At 46.3% G+C, this 18,539-nt stretch overlaps 1 protein-coding gene across 3 annotated transcripts in view; it reads right to left on the bottom strand.

Annotated features, from left to right (window-relative positions):
- LOC133412155 (ATP-dependent RNA helicase DDX3X-like) overlaps positions 1 to 18,539 on the bottom strand; it is a 23,221-nt gene extending 4,682 nt beyond the window's left edge. The window contains exons 1-19 of one of the 3 annotated variants that reach the window (XM_061695303.1): positions 18,034 to 18,539; positions 14,960 to 15,011; positions 14,667 to 14,714; positions 14,406 to 14,459; positions 14,119 to 14,325; positions 13,931 to 14,033; positions 12,560 to 12,673; positions 10,371 to 10,470; positions 10,147 to 10,282; positions 9,970 to 10,067; positions 7,265 to 7,363; positions 7,030 to 7,190; positions 3,433 to 3,577; positions 3,185 to 3,329; positions 2,972 to 3,022; positions 2,411 to 2,592; positions 2,210 to 2,327; positions 1,750 to 1,903; positions 1,539 to 1,663 (exon numbers count right to left, since the gene is read on the bottom strand). In XM_061695303.1, coding sequence (XP_061551287.1) covers positions 1,539 to 1,663; positions 1,750 to 1,903; positions 2,210 to 2,327; positions 2,411 to 2,592; positions 2,972 to 3,022; positions 3,185 to 3,329; positions 3,433 to 3,577; positions 7,030 to 7,190; positions 7,265 to 7,363; positions 9,970 to 10,067; positions 10,147 to 10,282; positions 10,371 to 10,470; positions 12,560 to 12,673; positions 13,931 to 14,033; positions 14,119 to 14,325; positions 14,406 to 14,459; positions 14,667 to 14,714; positions 14,960 to 15,011; positions 18,034 to 18,078 — 2,137 coding nt within the window. In that variant the 5' untranslated portion in view covers positions 18,079 to 18,539. The remainder of the gene's footprint in view (positions 1 to 1,538; positions 1,664 to 1,749; positions 1,904 to 2,209; positions 2,328 to 2,410; positions 2,593 to 2,971; positions 3,023 to 3,184; positions 3,330 to 3,432; positions 3,578 to 7,029; positions 7,191 to 7,264; positions 7,364 to 9,969; positions 10,068 to 10,146; positions 10,283 to 10,370; positions 10,471 to 12,559; positions 12,674 to 13,930; positions 14,034 to 14,118; positions 14,326 to 14,405; positions 14,460 to 14,666; positions 14,715 to 14,959; positions 15,012 to 18,033) is intronic. The other 2 variants (XM_061695321.1, XM_061695312.1) reach the window with 2 other exon arrangements.

The raw sequence follows: 18,539 nt of genomic DNA, 5'->3' as shown, positions 1-18,539 counted from the left end.
AAACCTACTTTTGGCCAAAACTACTTTGCAGACGTTAGAGGTATCACTACAGGACAGCTTATTCAATCAAATCAACACAACTTGAAAAATGGAACTTAGTTATTCATTTGAAAAGTAACCAAGTTACTTTATTATTGGTAACATTCAGCAGATGCTGAAAACACCGCCCAAACGTATAAATGCCAACCGGTTTTGCCGTTACTTTACTGGAAGTGTTTTTTTTTTACAGTCATGTTTATGAATAAAGTCTTTATTCAAAATAAAGATGGCCTTTTTGGACTGAACATAAATACTTGTTTTACATTTTGAAAAGGATGATAGTCTCTGGATTTTACGTAACATAAATAGGCTACTCGTTTTCATTTTAAAAAGTATTTCTCGACTTGGCGGCACAGTGACAGACTGGTTAGCACATCCGCCTGACAGTGGTGAGGTTGCGGGTTCAAATCCCGGCCCCGCCTGTGTGGAGTTCGCGTGTTCTCCCCGTGCCTGCGTGGCTTTTCTCCAGGTACTCCGGTTTCCTCCCACATCCCCAAAACATGCAGGGTGGGTTCATTGAAGACTCTAAATTGCCCCTAGGTGTGAATGTGAGTTCCAATGGTTGTTTGTTTACGTGCGCCCTGCGATTGGCTGGCGACTACTTCAGGGCGTAACCCCGCCTCTCGCCCGAAGATAGCTGGGATAGACGCCAGCGTGCTTGCGTGAGGATAAAGCGGAACAGAAAATGGATGGATGGATTTCTACACTTCACTTAGCATAAATCCTTTTTGGGGATTACAATATAAAAGCAGCTGTAACGCAGCAATGTTTTTTCAAATTTGACGTCGAGTTTTCGAAGAGAGTTAACACTTTGTGGACAGCACAGTGAACGGTTTCATTTCCCGCTGGCTGCTTGGTAAACGGGCTTTCACTCGTATAGCGCTTTTCCAACCTAAGGTACTCAAAGCGCTTTTTGTACCGCCTCCTGATGCTGATGCTGATGACGATCATCAGCAACAGCATCTGGGCGTTCGGTATCTTGCTCAAAGACCCCCTCGGTCATGGTTACAGGGGCCGAGGATCGAACACACAGCCTTCTGATTGAGAGACGAGTTCAGGTGGTAGAGTATGTCCACGTGGGTTTTCCACATGATGACAACGTGACTTGGCGCATTGACGACGGCAGAGCGAAGTTTATACAGTCGCGTCGGCAAGTTGACGGCATCCCAGAATGCCTCACGGCTCAGCTTGTAACTGGGTCCGCTTTATGACGTGTTCCATAATGTGCGGTTGGTCATTGTGGGCCTTTCATTAGCATTACTCGTCACCAGGTCATATTACACGGCGAGGCGTTAGCAAGTGGCGTCACTGCAGCAAAAGATTAGCGTCAGTGCTCTGCTTGATACGCTTCTTTTCAAAAAGCTCATTTTCTCCACTTTCTGGGAGAAACTGCTGTATTTCCTTCAACCCTACCTATTCATTACTGCTGCTTACTAAAGAATGCTCGGGGGGTCGACCTCTGTGAAAACGGCGTTCAACAACTAAAATCACAGCCGCACCTCCTGCAAAGCCGCGGGCTCCTCCGTGTCCCGCTTGGTTCCGAACGCCACGCCCTCCAAAGCCTCCGGCGTTGCCTCCGGCGGCCGTCTGACGATAGTCACGTGCTCCAAAACCACCAGCGAACCTGCCAAGCGAATGGATTTGTTTGGACTGCATGCAACGTCTCCAAGGAATCTTAAACGGTGTGCTCAGGTTGCTACGTTTGCGGACCTCTTGGAGCGTCCGCGGTTGCTGCTCTTATGTTGGTGCTCATAGGCCAGGCTCTCCAGCCAGGAAGGAACTTCCTGTTTGGCTTCAACCAGGATGTCCAACAGGTCTTTAGTGATGTTCCCGTTCCTGTCGTTGAAGAACGACGTGGCCAGTCCTGAAGGAAAATAGGTTTTATTTGTATTGTTGAGAGTGTGGCCATAAAAACAAACAAACAAAAAATATTGTACCGGCATTACTGGTAACCTTTTATTGCTCAGTGACTGTGTTTTTATGTTTCAAAAGTATTCTCTCTCAATTGACTGACTGTTGTCGTACTCGAGCGGCTCCGGCTACCGGAGACAAATTCCTGGTGTGCTTTTGACATACTTGGCAAATAAAGAGGATTCTGATTCTGATGAAAGCATTCGCACTCACTATTATCCAGTATTTACCACTCAGTTACACAAGCAGCTCGTCTTACCCAGATTTCCCACTCGTCCTGTGCGTCCAATACGGTGAACGTACTCCTCAATGTCACTGGGCAGGTCAAAGTTAATAACGTGTTTCACATTGGAGATGTCAAGTCCACGAGCCGCAACCTGAGCGGTGGGGACAGCAGCTTTTAAAAAATGCCCACATGGCCGTGCTGCGAAGCATTTTGCTACATTTGAATTTGACCGACAGCTGTGGCCACCAGGATGGGGCATTTTCCAGATCGGAACTGGTTCAGAGCCTCCTCTCTGTCCCTCTGGGAGCGGTCGCCGTGGATGCTGGTGCAGGCGTAACCTTCCCGGTACAGGAAGTCCTCCAAGGCGTCGGCGCCTTTTTTGGTCTCCACAAAAACCAGAGTCAGCGAGTCCTTGCCTAAAGAGAAGAGCGCACCTAAAATTGACTGGCGCAAGTGAGCAATAAAGCAGGCGCGAATCAAGTTACAACAAGCTTTGCTCAAATATTACAGCTGCTTATATTGGTGATGACAAAAGAAAAACATGCACTGCAGGACATATGGAACACACAACAAAAATAATTGTAATAATATTAATAACTGTGACCACTGATTAAAAACATGTCGCACAGATGGTTTTTGTAATAAAAACTGGGGGCATGTTGGACTTGACCTCCGACTCATGCCAGGACGCACAGAACCGATGAGATACCACACTAAGATGAGTATCGCAGGCAAGTACAAACTAAAGAAAGAAAGAAAGGTTGTGGATGCGAGATTCTTTGCTGAAGAGCTTACCAGGCTTCTCCATGTTCTCTCCAGCATTGTCCTGCACTTCGCTGGGGATGACTTGGGATAAAACCACACCAAACCATCAACACCAACCACTACACTTGCCCCCTCACCCGTCCCCCGACCACCTTGAGAATCTAACATTGGTGCGTGCGCCTGCATTCGTGTGGAACGTCGCCACAGGGACAGAAAACCGATCGTGCGTTCTGACTATCTCACCCGTGGCACTGAGCAGGTCCAGGAGAAAAGACCTCTTGTCGCTCTCTTCCACCCAAACCACCTTCTGAGTGATGTTCTCGGAGGTGGAGCCCACTCGTCCCACTGCCAGGAAGATATAGTCGTCCAGGAAATCCCTGGCCAGAATCTGCAGGGGAGACAAAACGAGGGCTTTCGCTCCGGTTCGAGATCGGTTCAAGCCCAATAAGAGCGCAGGGCGGTTGCTCGGGAAAGGGGATCAACGGACACACCTGGATTTCTTTGGGAAAGGTGGCGCTGAACATCATGGTCTGCCGGCTGCCTTTGGGAGGCATGGTGTCCTGTTCCACGATGCGCCGTATCTGCGGCTCGAAGCCCATGTCCAGCATTCGATCCGCTTCATCCAGGACAAGGTACCTACGGCCAAAAGTGGACATTTGAAACTCAGGGTCACAGATACCCCCACTCAACAAGCTCTAATTATGACTCAGCAACCTATTGTCAGCTGTTATGCCTAGTACTGGTTAGTCCGCTGAAGGCAACCCCTTCACCGGTCAATCAAATATATGTTGACGTTGTCGTCAAGGGGGGTTATGCCACGCACTTCCGATTTTAAGGACCGATCCCGCCCCCCCTCTTCCGGTCCCTTGAGCGCTACGCCAAATGACTGGATTATTTACAAACCACTAAAGGCACACCAAGAATTTTGCAGAACGGGTAGAGTCGTATTATTAAAGCAAATTCATCCACGTCAATACCTGCGTTCGCTATGGACCGATTGTCTAATGCGTAGCTAGCATAGCTATTCATGTTAGCTCACAAGAGACCACTCATTCTTTGGTCAAAAGTAGTTGTAAGAGACAACGCAATCGTTGACAGTTTAGTAACGTCTTTAAGCAAACTACAACCCCAATTCCAATGAAGTTGGGACGTTGTGTTAAACATAAATAAAAACAGAATACAAGGATTTGCAACTCATGTTCAACCTATATATAATTGCACACTACAAAGACAAAATATTAGATGTTCAAACTGATAAACTTGATTGTTTTTAGCAAATAATCATGAACTTTGAATTTTATGGCTGCAACACGTTCCAAAAAAGCTGGGACAGGCTCATGTTTAGCACTGTGTTACATCACCTTTTCTTTTAACAACTTTCAATAAACGTTTGGGAACTGAGGACACTAATTGTTGAAGCTTTGTCGATGGAATTCTTTCCCATTCTTGCTCGATGTACAGCTTCAGCTGTTCAACTGTCCGGGGTCTCCGTTGTCGTATTTTACGCTTCATAATGCGCCACACCTTTTCAATGGGAGACTGGTCTGGACTGCAGGCAGGCCAGTCTAGTACCCGCACTCTTTTACTACGAAGCCACGCTGTTGTACCACGTGCAGAATGTGGTTTGGCGTTGTCTTGCTGAAATAAGCAGTGGCGTCCATGAAAAAGACGTTGCTTGGATGGCAGCATATGTTTCTCCAAAACCTGTACGTACCTTTCAGCATTGATGGTGCCTTCACAGATGTGTAAGTTACCCATGCTATTGACACTAACACAGCCCCATACCATCACGGATGCTGGCTTTTGAACTTTGCGTCCATAACGGTCCGGATGGTTCTTTTCCTCTTTGGCCCGGAGGACATGACGACCACAATTTAAAAAAACAATTTGAAACGCGGACTCGTCGGACTACCGAACACTTTTCTACTTTGCATCGGTCCATCTTAGATGAACTTGGGCCCAGAGAAGCCGGTGTCGTTGATGAATGGCTTTTGCTTTGCATACTAGAGTTTCAAGTTGCACCTACGGCTGTAGCGCCGAACTGTATTGACTGACATTGGTTTTCTGAAGTGTTCCTGAGCCTGTGTGGTGATATCCTTTACACATTGATGTCGGTTTTTGATGCACTGCCACCTGAGAGATCGAATGTCACGGGCATTCAATGTCGGTTTTCGGCCTTGCCGCTTCCATGCAGTGATTTCTCCAGATTCTCTGAACCTTTTGATGATGATATGGACCGTAGATGACGAAATCCCTAAATTCCTTGCAATTGTACGTTGAGGAATGTTGTCCTTAAACTGTTGGACTATTTCCTCACGCACTTGTTCCCAAAGAGGTGAACCTCGCCCCATCTTTGCTTGTGAATGACTGAGCAATTCAGGGAAGCTCCTTTTCTATCCAATCATGGCGCCCACCTGTTCCCAATGAGCCTGCTCACCTGTGGGACGTTCCAAACATGTTTGATGAGCATTCCTCAACCTTCTCAGTCTTTTTTGCAACTTGCTGCAGCCATAAAATTCTAAGTGAATGATTATTTGCTGAAAACAATCAAGTTGATCAGTTTGAACATTAACTATCTTGTCTTTGTAGTGTATTCAATTAAATGTAGGTTGGACATGATTTGAAAATCATTGTATTCTGTTTTTATTGTTTAACACAATGTCTCAACTTCACTGGAATTGGGGTTGTACATCAACACCACATTGTCTTGTTTTTTCCTCCTTTCGTGGTGATTTCAAGTAGAAAGCAGTTTTTTAATCTGGGAGGCCGGCCACTTGATTAGGGACAGCGAGCAAGACTGCACCTGGCCGGGGTCGTCGTGCTTATGCACACAAAACATTCTGAACTGCTATCCATATTTAAAAGTGGGTTTTGTTGACTGCCAACAAATATAATAGTGAGGAACATAAAATAAAATGCAGACTGATCATTTGGGGTAAGCCAGCAACCACACAAGAGTCATCGTTTTATTGAACTCGCCCTGAGAACGTAGCGATCGTATAATTGGGTGATCGTATGTGCCCATCGCCTTTAAAACAGTACGTCGACCCGGAAAAGCACGGAAGAGTTGAAAGGAGTTATGTCCCACTTACGTGGCTCGATTCTTTGTGACCGACCGGCTCCAAGTTGGCCTTTGATCGTCCACAAGCTCCAAACTACAACGAGCAATGTGTCGCCATATGTTTCGTTGGCGTAACGCTTCCACGATGGGAAAAGTTCTCCTCGTCGCTCTTCATTTTGCCCGGCCTCTACTCCGCCCAGCGGTGCTGTGTGCCTGCCGTTCACAGGGGCTAATACTATAGAACAGTGGATTTCAAACTGGGGCGGGCCCGGCGTTATGACAGGAGGGGCGCGGGGCTACCATGAACACTTTTCATTATTAGGTTACACCTATTTATTCTTGGTGGCTCGCCAGTGTAATTTTTCAACTGTAAAAGTGACCACTGCAGTGATTATTGGAGTTATGTTTGTTGTTCATGTTTTTGTTGATTCCCAAGGAATAATGTTTGCAAGCTAAGCGTTTGCCTATTTATTGACAAACTGTGGGCGGGGGCTGAAAATAATTTTATTCCCAAAAGGGGGGTGCTGCAAAAAGCATTTGGGAACCACTGCTACAGAAGCCTCAAACAAGGCACACATCAGCAGTGCTTTTTGTTGGCTGAAACTCGAACAGTTTTATTTGACTTTGGGAGCATGCCGTTGCATTGACCGGCAGATAACGTTTTACAAAAATCTAACCCTGATGCCGTGGCGACTGTGGACCCCAGAAGTACTAGCGCTGGCAGAAATATTTTGCCAGCGCGAGAGATACTGGAGATACTCTCATGAAACAGCCTTCAGCCTGCCCACTTCCACACTCTTGTGTTCCAATGTGTATCTTCTGTGTGAATTTGGTGTATGCGCTGTGCATTTTGAGTGAATAAAGATTTTTGCCAAGCATGTCCTAATGTTTTTTTCCTGAAAAAATATCAACAGCATCATCAGCGACAACAAGAATTAGTGTGGACTTTGAAAACCTGTCATCGTGCAAGCCCAACAAACTTGGATGAAAAGGTGAAAAAAAACCTCCGCTCCTGTCCAGATCTTACTTGCAGTAGTCTAGCCCAATCTTGCCCCTCTCCATCATGTCCACCAGTCTTCCGGGCGTGGCCACCAGGAGGTGACAGCCTCTCTCCAGCTCTCGGATCTGCTGGCCGATGTCGGCTCCTCCGTACACGACACAGGGACGCACTCTGGACCGGTAGGAAAACTAGAAAAGGAGACACAAAAATATGGAAAATCAAGAATATTCTCTTAATCTTCTTTTTCATTATGCAAACCTACCTTCCTGGCTTCATCATATATCTGCAGTGCCAGCTCTCGAGTAGGGGCCAGGACCAAAGAAATGGGGTACTGCTTACGACGGCCATATTTTCCATTCTCCTATAATAAGCGGAATAATCACCAAATTTTAACTCAATAGGCAGCAGCGTATAGGTGGAAAAAAATTCAAAGCCAAAAAATGATGGCATACATGATTCTTGTAAGAGGCAACAGTTTACACCATTAGCTCATGAGTGGTTGTCACATTCGGATCCAATCTAATCCAAACTAACACCAATACACTCCACACCAAAAGTCTTGGAACCATTTCCTTTATTTTTGCTGTAAACTGAAAACATGAGCAGGTGAAATGTAAGCTCTATAGGGTTTAAGTCTGGAGATTGACATGGCCAGTCTCAAACCTTCCACATTTTCCCCCTTGATGACCTCCGTCGTTGTTTGGGCAGTATATTTGAATGACGAGCTCGCTGCATGATGGAGAAACGCACAACTTGATTGCATCTCTTTTTCAATTGGCAGACAAAATGTTTCTGCAAAACTCAGAATTCATTTTGCTGCTACAATCATGTCATTGATCAATAAAACTTGATGAGCCCAACCCAGAGGCAGCCACGACATCATCTCCGCCGAGCTTCACATACAGGCTTGTATGTTTGGGATCATGTGAACATTCTTGCAGCTTTATCTTTGTCTCAGCAGTCTCCCATTTATTTGGTGTGTGTGTGTGTGTGTGTGTGTGTGTGTGTGTGTGTCTGCACAACAAACTGCACTGAACATCTACACCTGTTTTCAGATGGGTTTTTTGCCTGTGCAGACTATATTTACACCAGAGTGGACAAGAGAAATATTTTCGGGTGAAAAAGTAGCAATTGTGAAGCTGAGAGAAAATCAGTCAGAGCCATTGGTCAAACAACGGCATGCCAAAGTTAACAGAGGTTGAACGGGTGGAGCAAAGAAAACCACAGCAGATGACGGCAAACATTTTGAGAGTGGAAAAGCCCCTAAAACAACTGTTGGTGACATAAGCAACAACGTCTTGAGGCCTGCTGCTTGCAGATGACTTCACCAAAAAAATTGGAGATGACATTACCTGGCTGGAAAGGCTAAGACTCCACTATTTAAAAAAAAAAAAAAAAAAATTATTATATATATATATATATATAGTCAGTCACATGCTACAATAATTTAGCTCACAAAGGGTGTTTCACTCCTCCCTGAGCTGTCACCTTATCATGGTGGAAGAGTTTGTGTGTCTCAGTGATCCTAGGAGCTAAGTTGTCTGGGGATTTATGCCCCTGGTAGGGTCACCCATGGCAAACAGATCCGAGGTGAGGGACCAGACAAAGCACAGCTTAAAGACTCCCTTATGACGAATAAAATAAATGGATCTAGGTGTCCCTTGCCCAGACGCGAGGGAACAACGGACCAGACCTACACCGTCGGCAGGGTCCTCAGGGTGCATGGGAGTTCGCCCAACCAGTCTACATGTGTTTTGTGGACTTTGAGAAGGTGTTCGACCAAACTCCCTGATAAGGGCTGTTCGGTCCGTGTACGACCGGTGTCAGAGTGTGGTCCGCATTGCCGGCAGCAAGTCAGATTTGTTTCCGGTGAGGGTTGGACTCCGCCAAGGCTGCCCTTTTGTCATTGATTCTGTTCATAACATTTATGGACACAATTTCTAGACGCAGCCGAGGCATAGGAGAGGGTCCGGCTTGGTGGCCTCATCGCTGCTTTTTGCAGATGATGTGGTTCTGTTGTCTATCAAATCGTGATCTCCAACTCTCACTGGAGCGGTTCACAGCAAAGTGCGAAGCGGCTGGGATGAAAATCAGCACCTTCAAATCTGAGACAATGGTCCTCAGTCGGTAAAGGGTGGAGTGCCCCCCCCTCCGGGTCGGGGATGAAATCCTGCCCCAAGTGGAGAAGTTCAAGTATCTCGGGAAATCCACAAGCGGATCGGTGCAGCGTCTACAGTGATGCGGACTTTGTATCAGTCTGTTGTGGTGAAGACGGAGTTAAGCCGAAAGGCCAAGCTCTCTATTTACCGGTCGATCTACGTTCCTACCCTCACCTATGGTCACGAGCTGTGGGTCGTGACCGAAAGAACAAGATCTCGGATACACGCGGCCGAAATGAGTTTCCTCCGCAGGGTGTCCGGGCTCTCCCTTAGAGATATAGGGTGAGAAGCTCGGTCATCCGGGAGGATCTCAGAGTAGAGTAGCTGCTCCTCCACATCGAGAGGAGCCAGATGAGGTGGCTGAGGCATCTGATTCAGATTCCTCCTGGACGCCTCCCCGGTGAGGTGTTCCAGGCACGTCCCACCGGGAGGAGACCCGTGGACGACCCAGGACACGCTGGAGAGACTATGTCTCTCAGCAGGCCTGGGAACGCCCGGGATCCCCTCGGAAGAGCTGGTTGTAGCGGCTGGGGAGAGGGAAGACTGGGCCAGTTAAAGCTACTGCCCCTGCGACCCGACCTCGGTTAAGCGGAAGAAAATGGATGGATGGATGGATGGGTCCATTTCAACAAAAGGTGCTAGCTTCTAAGTTGTGTGTCAGATCCATCTGCAACTACCTCGAAATAAAAGATGAAATGCTGATCTCGTGTCATGCATGTCGTTTAATGTCAAACCCAAATGTCTTCAGTAAAAATAAAGGAATTGGTCTTCTTTTAAAAAGGGGTGGAAGTGAAAATAAATTCCACACCTGCCCAGAGGCTTTAGCCGCATTAATGGCATCTCCTGGTCCCTCTGCGTAGATTTGGCTGAGAATTGGCAGCAGGAATGCAGCAGTCTTGCCAGAACCTATGCAAAAACACAGCAAAATAAGCAGCTTCAGTCTGATTATGTGTAGAAGACAGAAATCACATGCGGTATAGCCTACCTGTTTGTGCGCAGGCCATGAGGTCTCGCTTGGACTTGACAATTGGAATGGCGTATTTCTGGACAGGGGTCGGGCGTGTGTAACGGCTCAGCGCAATGTTGCCCATGATAATTTCACCCATGTCTATGTCCTGGAACTACACAGCGGACAGCCTTGGATTTACTTGCAAACAAAATATCAGGTAAAAAAAAAAACAACGACAGATCAATTCCACTCTGACTTACACTCTCGATGTGATGAGGGCAGTTCTGTCCAGTCGCCTCGACAGGAATGTCATCGTATTTCTCGAAATTAATTCCAGTGTTGCTGCCGGCGAACAACTCTCTAGAGGGCACAATAAGGACCAGTTGATCACGATTTGTGGATTATTGTCCTAGCAATAGGGATGGGTACCGAAATCGGTACAGAACTGATTTGGTCGGCCCTACAGAGTACCGATTCACGTGATTCACTGTGTTTCGGTGTCTTCGCGTGCCCTTGTGACTGTCCGGGCGGCGGGAGTGGAAGAGTTGGTCAATTTCCAAGGCGCACTAGATTTCCAAGGCGCACAAGGCGCACTCAGTGCCGCACCAGAGTGCAATGACGTCACTCAAAACAAACTAGCGGAGATCAAACATGCTCACAAGTACTGTGGAAAAGGTCCTGCTCGAAAAGACGTAACATCTCTGCCACAGAGTAACGACGCGGCGGAGTTGCGCTCGTGAGTGTCAGATACAGCGCAATCCATAGACGGCCGGTCGGTGCGTCAGAGACGGCAATCCGTGGGCGTGGGACGGGCCCGAGCGGGACTGCTGCGTGGGGCACACCAGAAAGGCTGACCAGCGCACCGAGAGGAGGTGAGTCTCGCTGACGAAGCTAGCTTCTGGCTAACGAGTGGCAAGGCAGTAAAGCAGCATGAAGCTAAAGGCCGTTGAAGTATCATTTTGGGGTCGCCGAGTCTAACAAATGAGTTTAAAGTCCCGCATTCATATGAGACAATGTTTAGTAAATCAATGAAAGTCTGTACAAAATGGCGAAAAAACGCGGCAGAGGTGCAGCAGCATGCCAACGGTCCTTACAAGGTTATGTTGTACTGCATTACGCATGCGTTTAATGAAAAGCTTGGCTTTTTAACTTGCATTAGTTATCATAAACCACTGCAATACAATTACTATTCATCTTCGTTCCTTCTGGCATTCATCGCAAAGACGTTTGTGTAGTTTGTGCTACATTATTGTTTGTATCATTTATACTTTATTATTTGTAAAGTGTTATACCTTATTTTTAAACCATTCCTCTTTTGCTCATTTGTTTTAAAATAGTAGTTAAAGTTTATATACTGAAAAATAAATGTTAAATAGAACATTTTTGAGATTTTTTATTTAAATGTATTTAAACATTAACATTTATTACCAGAAACGTCCCGAAAGTTGGTACTGTTGCGTACCGTACTGCTGTCAGAGTTTGGCTCGCGTTGCCGGCAGTAAGTCGGATTCGTTTCCTTTGAGGGTTGGACTCCGCCAAGGTTGCCCTTTGTCACCGATTCGGTTCCTAACTTTTATGGACAGAATCTCTAGGCGCAGCAGAGGCGTAGAGGGGGTTCGGTTTGGTGGCCTCAGTATTGCATCTCTGCTTTTTGCAGACGATGTGGTTCTGTTGGCTCCATCAAGCCGTGATCTCCAACTCTCACTGGAGCGGTTTGCAGCAGAGTGGTGATGAAAGTCAGCACCTCCAAATCTGAGACCATGGTCCTCAGTCGGAAAAGGGTTGGGTGCCCTCTCCCTCAAATTTACCGGTCCGCAGGGTGTCCGGGCTCTCCCGTAAGAGATGGGGTGAGAAGCTCGGTCATCCTGGAGGGGCTCAGAGTACAGCTGCTACTCCTCCGCATTGAGGAGGAGCCACATGAGGTGGATCAGGCATCTGATTAAGATGCCTCCTGGACACCTCCGTGGTGAGGTGGTCCGGGCTCGTCCCACCGGGAGGAAACCCAGGACATGCTGGAGAGACCAAGTCTACCGGCTGGCCTGGGAACGCCTCGGGATCCCCCTGGAAGTGGCTGGGGAGAGGGAAGTCTGAGCTTCCCTATTAAAGCTACTGCTCCCGCGACCAGACCTCGGCTCAGCAGAAGAAAATGGATGGACGGACGTATTGGTTCAAATGTGAAAAGTACCCCTATATCACTACCAAGCACATTTAACACTCTCGTGACTGAGCAGTCTCCACAGACTTGCGCACAGCTGCAAACTGTAATGAGGGCCAATGAAAGGGTTGTTTAAAAAAAATGTGCCTTTAAAAAGCTGGTTCCACTCACGACACTGTGACAAACTTCGCAGAATTAAAATTATGCAGCTGTTGTCTTGGATATCATGAGACTGTACACGGGTGAGCGTAAATACAAGCCCATCGTGCAAAGCCGGCAATCGGCGTGACTTACTGCTCGAGTCGTTCGTTGAGCGGCGTCGGTTTGGACCAGTCTCCGTCGCTGCTGGCCTCCTCCACCCAGCGGCTATTCCCACCTCCGCCGCCACTGTAGCCACCGTGGTCAAACCTTAGCAGAAACAGAAAAACATCACGTGATATATATAAGGTTGTCAAAATGTGTGCGGTGTGCTTTTGTATTCATCCCCCTGTACGCCGATACCCCTATATACAATCCAGTGCAATCAATTGCTTTCTGAAGTCACCTAATTAGTATGAAAGCCTATGTGGTTTGTTAGAGAGCACGAGGGAACAACAGCATCATAAAGACCAAGGAACTCACCAGACAAGTCAGGGATAAAGTTGTGGAGATGTTGAAAGCGGGATTAGGTTCTAAAAAAATATCCCAAGCACAAGAACAGCTCAAGGAGCACCGTTCAATCCATCACCCAAAAATGGGAAAAGTAAGGCACAACTGCAAGCCAAGAGGCCCAGGGTCACTCTGGAGGAGCTGAGGAAATCCCCAGCTCAGGTGGGAAACACTGTCCACGGGACAACGAAGTTGTACACTCCACTTTTTGGTAGAGCGTCAAGAAGAAAGACATGTTGAAAGAAAGTGCCGTTTGCCGTGTAGGGGGACACCGCAAAGATGGGGAAGAAGGTGCTTTGGTCAGATGAGACCAAAGTGGAACTTTTTGGCCTCGATGCAAAGCGCTAAAACTGCTCGTCACTCTGACCACACCGTGATCCCCACTGTGACACACGGCGGTGGTGGCGACAAGATGCTGTGGGGATGCTGCGCTTCAGCAGGGACCGCAGGGAAGCTGCTGAGTTGATGGGGAGATGGATGCAGCTAAATACAGTTTGGCAATTCTGGAAGAAAACCTGTTGGCGGCTGCAAAAGACTTGAGACTGGGAAGGAGATTCATCTTCCAGCAAGACAACGACCCTAAACATGAAGCTCGAGGTACAATGGAATGTCTAACACATGAATAGTCTTTGATCTGAACATTCCATTGAGCAACTTTGTTTTGGTCGATCAGACAAACTTGCAGTGAAAAAAACCTAAGTTGGTGCTCAAGGGGTTTGAATACTTTTTTAAGGCACTGTATTTATTTGTCACGTTCAATAAACAGCTGAAAGTGCAATGACTGTGGCTCTCCTTGTCCACATGCGAGGGTATTAAAAGGGGCTTAATTGCTCAATTTTGTTTTCCACTTACACTCGAACGGCGGCATATCGTCAAATTTTGGATCGTAACACAAAGCAAAAAAACTAAATTAACTGGCCAAGTCAAGATTCCGGTACACTTGGCTAAAATGTTATTTAGTGACTTTCATGAAGCTTGCGCGTAAATTGAGAGGTGAGAACTTTACTGTCATCTCACCGTCCACGATTTGCGTTGCTTCGGTCATTGAAGAAAGCAGACTTTCCTCTGTTGTTTCCAAAGCTGCTGTAGGCGTCCTTGGCAGTGTTCCACCCGCCAGCATCTGACAAGGTCACAGAACACAAGAAGCAAAGGGCATCAACGCTTCCTCAACCGAGCAGCTCGACGCAGCCAAACGGGATCGCCACCTTTGTTTTCGTACAAGCCGAAGCCCATCGGCGGAGCGGTGTTGATGGGATTGAAGGATCCGCCTCTGTTGCCACGATAGCCGCCGGCGCCCACACCACCTCGGCCTCGCTCCATGCGAGGCGGTCCTCGGTTATAAGCGTTCCCGCCAGTCATGCGGTTGTCGTGGTAGCCGTTGACAAAGTTGCCGCGGCCCCCGTCCCAACCGACTGGAGAGAGAGAAGAAGAACTGAAAAACTGACGGCAAGAAGGACGAACGTCTTAAAAGTGTCGAGGCAAGGCAACTTACAGGCGGCGGCGGGTGCGATGGTGTAGCCGGCCCTGGCAGCGAACACATTTCCTCCTAAAACAAGAAGACAACATTTCACCAATGGTTTCATTTGGTCTGAATGCGACTTCGTAAAAGGTGAACAGTGGTCAATTTGTAGAGCTCGTAGTGAACTAATGGGGCAAGTTAGCTTTACAAAACGTAGCATTCTGAGTCACGTGGGCCTCTAGGATCCAGAAAAAAGTATTTTGTTGGAAGAAGCACTAAATAGATGCTCCTCACCATTTTTAGGACCATCTTTGTTCCGTAAATGTGGAGGAATGTATCTTCCTGCAGACACGAGAGAGACATCAGCCTCATTCTAATAATCAGTAAATAGGGCAGGTACATACAATCAACACCTAAAAACATCCTGGATGCAACAATTATGGTGGCGATCTGCAATATCACAGTGCCCCTCTATGGCCCCATGCAGCTGCCTCAATGTCTCCAAGGCATCGCTGCTTGCTTTATCAGCAGGGTTTTTGATGGATTACCAACTGCTCTTACAGATAAAACATGTAGGAAGTGCTTACGGTTGGTGCCACCACCTTGTCCGTCTCCCACATTCAAGTCTAGGACAGCGAGCTGGGGATGAAAGCACATCAACAGTCAAGATTTACTCAAACTAATCATCACGTTGTCAATAGTATCCGCGAGGCCCGCTTCACAAAGACAATTGGGCTGTTTTTGCCCCGATTTTGCCCCTTCCTGACCAAAGGCGACAAATGCCAAACTATCTTATGTCTAATCATGTTATCCTGTGCTCCGATCTGTGTCAAAAGTGGCTTTCCCCCGATTTAACGGATCGGAAAAGAGTCGGGGCTGACCCAAGTATTTTCCAAAGCACGTCCCTGGGGGCGTCATTGCCATTTAACAACGGTCCCGCTTTCGGCAACCTTTGGGAAACATCACCGCGAACACTGAAGTGTTTCTTCTTCTTCGGTTTTGTTAGATCACACAAGATTTATGCTTTGGAGGACTTGTTCGGCGGTCGCCGGTGGAACAAAATCTTTGCGCGTGTGGTGTTCTGTGTCGATATTATCGGAGCACACCACACACAATACAACCAAGGCTGATAAATGCCTGGATTTGTTTTTATCTTCACGTGCGGGTTCTGTAGCGGATTTTAAAAAAAATAAAATAAAAAATACAAATGTATTCAAGACGAACCAAAGTTATTCACGCGGTTTGTTCCTAAATACATTAAATATGTTTGAAGGTAAGTGCTGAAAATGTGAAAAAAAAACAGAACAATTTAGTACTGAATTGTTGAGATATAGCTTCAAACTCTTTCACGTACATTTTTCGAGCGGGGATAAAACAAGCGGGGAACTGACGCAAGCAGGGAAAAGCATGAGCCCCTTGCCAGCCCGACAGCAGTTAGAGTAGCGGGCGGAGGCGTTAGGGTCGTCATATCATATATATGCCGGTGAATGCTGGGATATAGTCTGTCTACAAGTGCTACTCCACCATTTGCGTTCAATTGTCTGTTGCTTAAAGGGGTTTAACTCGTAAGAGGACAAACATTTTAAAATCATCTAATCTAATTAATCTCGACTAATCGCCTTTTTCATCATAAAAACAATATTTGTCCCAAAACGCAACATGGTTTAATTGAAATAGATTTTAGTGGATGACTGAATCAAATAATTGACACAGACAGGAATATCGTTAACTCTGGGGAAAAACGCATTTAATTCCATTTCAATACAAAACAAAGGAAAAACTCATGGGAAATACCCCACGTCAATATTAAACAGACCTAAAGTTAAAGTGCCATTTTAACCATTTTTACCAGAGCCATTTTTTTTTTTTACTTGAAATGGTTTCTACATGGCGGTAAAAAGCTGGATCGCATGTTGGAGGGTTGAAGTGCTTCGGTGCGATGAAAACTCAAAAATGCGCTTATCAGCGGGTAGTTTACTTTTTTTTTTAATCTAATTTGCCTCCATCAGTCCGAGCAACGCTATTTCAATCAATTCCTCCATTCCAGTAGCAGAGCTCTCACGTGTGCGTCAGTGTAAACGGTGTACCAGGAAATTGTGCAATGAAAAAGGTTCCGCATTTTTGGGAACTCAAAATATGATTAAAATGTGTTTTTTTGTTTGTTTTACTAATTAATTTCATTGTAATTAATCAATCATGATTAATCCATTCAAGTCCCACCTGTAGTTAAAACACCAATGCCATTCATTAGCCTGTCAATGGCATTTTGCATTGTTAGCAATAAACTGAGCTGAATTTCTTAAGGCAAAGCTGTGGTTGTTTCAAATACAAATTGTGTAATTCTATTTTTGTTTAGTTTGAAAGTAAACGGCTTGAAGCGTATTTTAAGAATGGTTCCTTGTTGTCGAGTTGTTCACTGCCACCATACGCTGCTAATATTCCAAATTTCTGCTCACAGGTCAAAGCACAGAAAATAAAAATAAATCAGCTAAACGACTGCTTGTATTTTCAAAAACTTGAAAAGTACTGCCGTATATAGTTATACCTGAATAGCATCCAGTGCATGACAAAGTGAAAATTGAATTACCTACAACCACCGTGCTGCACCGTCAGGTGTGCCGTGGCCCAAATATTATTATTCATTTGTAGTGTACCTTTGTTTATCTGTCTGTGCCAACTTCCAGATGTCATCATGATTTTAAGTTTGTAGGCTGTATACTTTTTGGGCCATTTTTGCTGGGAGATTTTCTCTGACAGTGTAAAAACTGCATGTGCTTCGGCTCAGTAATGGTTGGGGAACCACTCGCTCAAAACGATACACAAGGAAATCACATTGCATAGCAAAGTCAAGCTGCAGAAACCTGCCTCTATGAAATGGGGGGAACAACAATAAACAAACAATAAAACCAGCGGCGGCTCGAGACGGTTTCTTTTTTGGCACAGTACCGAACTGTGCCATTTACCATCCATTAAATCCTTCAACACATTTTGCTGCATTGCAAGGGAAAGCAAACGTATCGGTGAATGAAACGTTCTCAGCTCCTCTGCGGCCCATTCAAAGCATTTGGCGAAATATTCGAAATCTGATTTGGCCGCTTAAGCAGGCACACTCGGATGGCTTTTCCGACGCCGCCAGTGACGCAGACGAATTGAACCTTTTCACCAAAACAACAATCGTGCGTTGGAAGTGACAGCAAGCGTGTCGCGCTGTCAAAGGCAGCATTCGGAGCGTGCTTTAGCGCACCTCCATTTGATTAGATTTTTTTTTGTCGAGCTGCAAGACAAACGCAGTGAAGATAAGAGGCTGGGTGCGTTTCATTTGCTCACCGGACAGCGCCGACGGAGGCCGCTGATATTGGTCAAATCCCTTTTCTGCATCAAGCAACATTTTGTCAGCGCTGTCACGCTTCACGAAACGACATAATTGGAAAGGCATATTTGTGGGAATGATAAATATGACAGTTACGTCAAGAATGTTGCGGGGAATACCAATAACAGGAAGACCGCTCGGCACATTTGGTCCGGCGAGTATCCGACCGAAGCGCACCCAATGCTAGCACGATAGCATCTCGCTAGCGCTCGTTAGCCGGTAAGCTAACGCCATTTAATACTTTTTTCCCCCCCGCATGACGCCACAAGCGACGTGAAACGAGCTGCTTACCTGTTGTTCTAGACCGTGGACATTCTCGACGGACACATGACTCATCACTATGGAATATGGAGGAAAAATGTTGACGTTGAGAAAAAAAAGCTCTTTGTTTGCCGGGGGTTCGATGCTCGTTTGTCGCGTGCCTCGCCGCGACAAAAGAGAGATCGGGCAGCTTTTAAAGGTTACAATAGTCGACACTTTGCACAACGCACCTTGAAGATGCTTACAAAAATTCCACTACTTTGGTCACCAAGGTGCTACTTGATGCAAACCCAGCTGATGGCGATTTGTTCTACAGCTGGGAATGAAGATGTGTTAAGAAAGCACGCGTGAACAAAACTGGGGAAAAAAAAAAAAAACATCCGGTGATGCTGGAAAAATAAAGGTCAAATGAAAGTCGAGGAGAACGCGTCGGAACCGTGAAGTCGAGCACGAAATAATGAAGAATAATTGCTCACGTTTCAAATGTCTTTATGTGATCGGGAGCGTCTCTATAATTATGTTGAACGAATGGATAA

The sequence above is a fragment of the Phycodurus eques genome, chromosome 1, assembly GCF_024500275.1.
Source record: "Phycodurus eques isolate BA_2022a chromosome 1, UOR_Pequ_1.1, whole genome shotgun sequence".
NCBI classification, from domain to species: Eukaryota; Metazoa; Chordata; class Actinopteri; order Syngnathiformes; family Syngnathidae; genus Phycodurus; species Phycodurus eques.
This window is presented reverse-complemented; position numbering and strand designations above follow the sequence as displayed.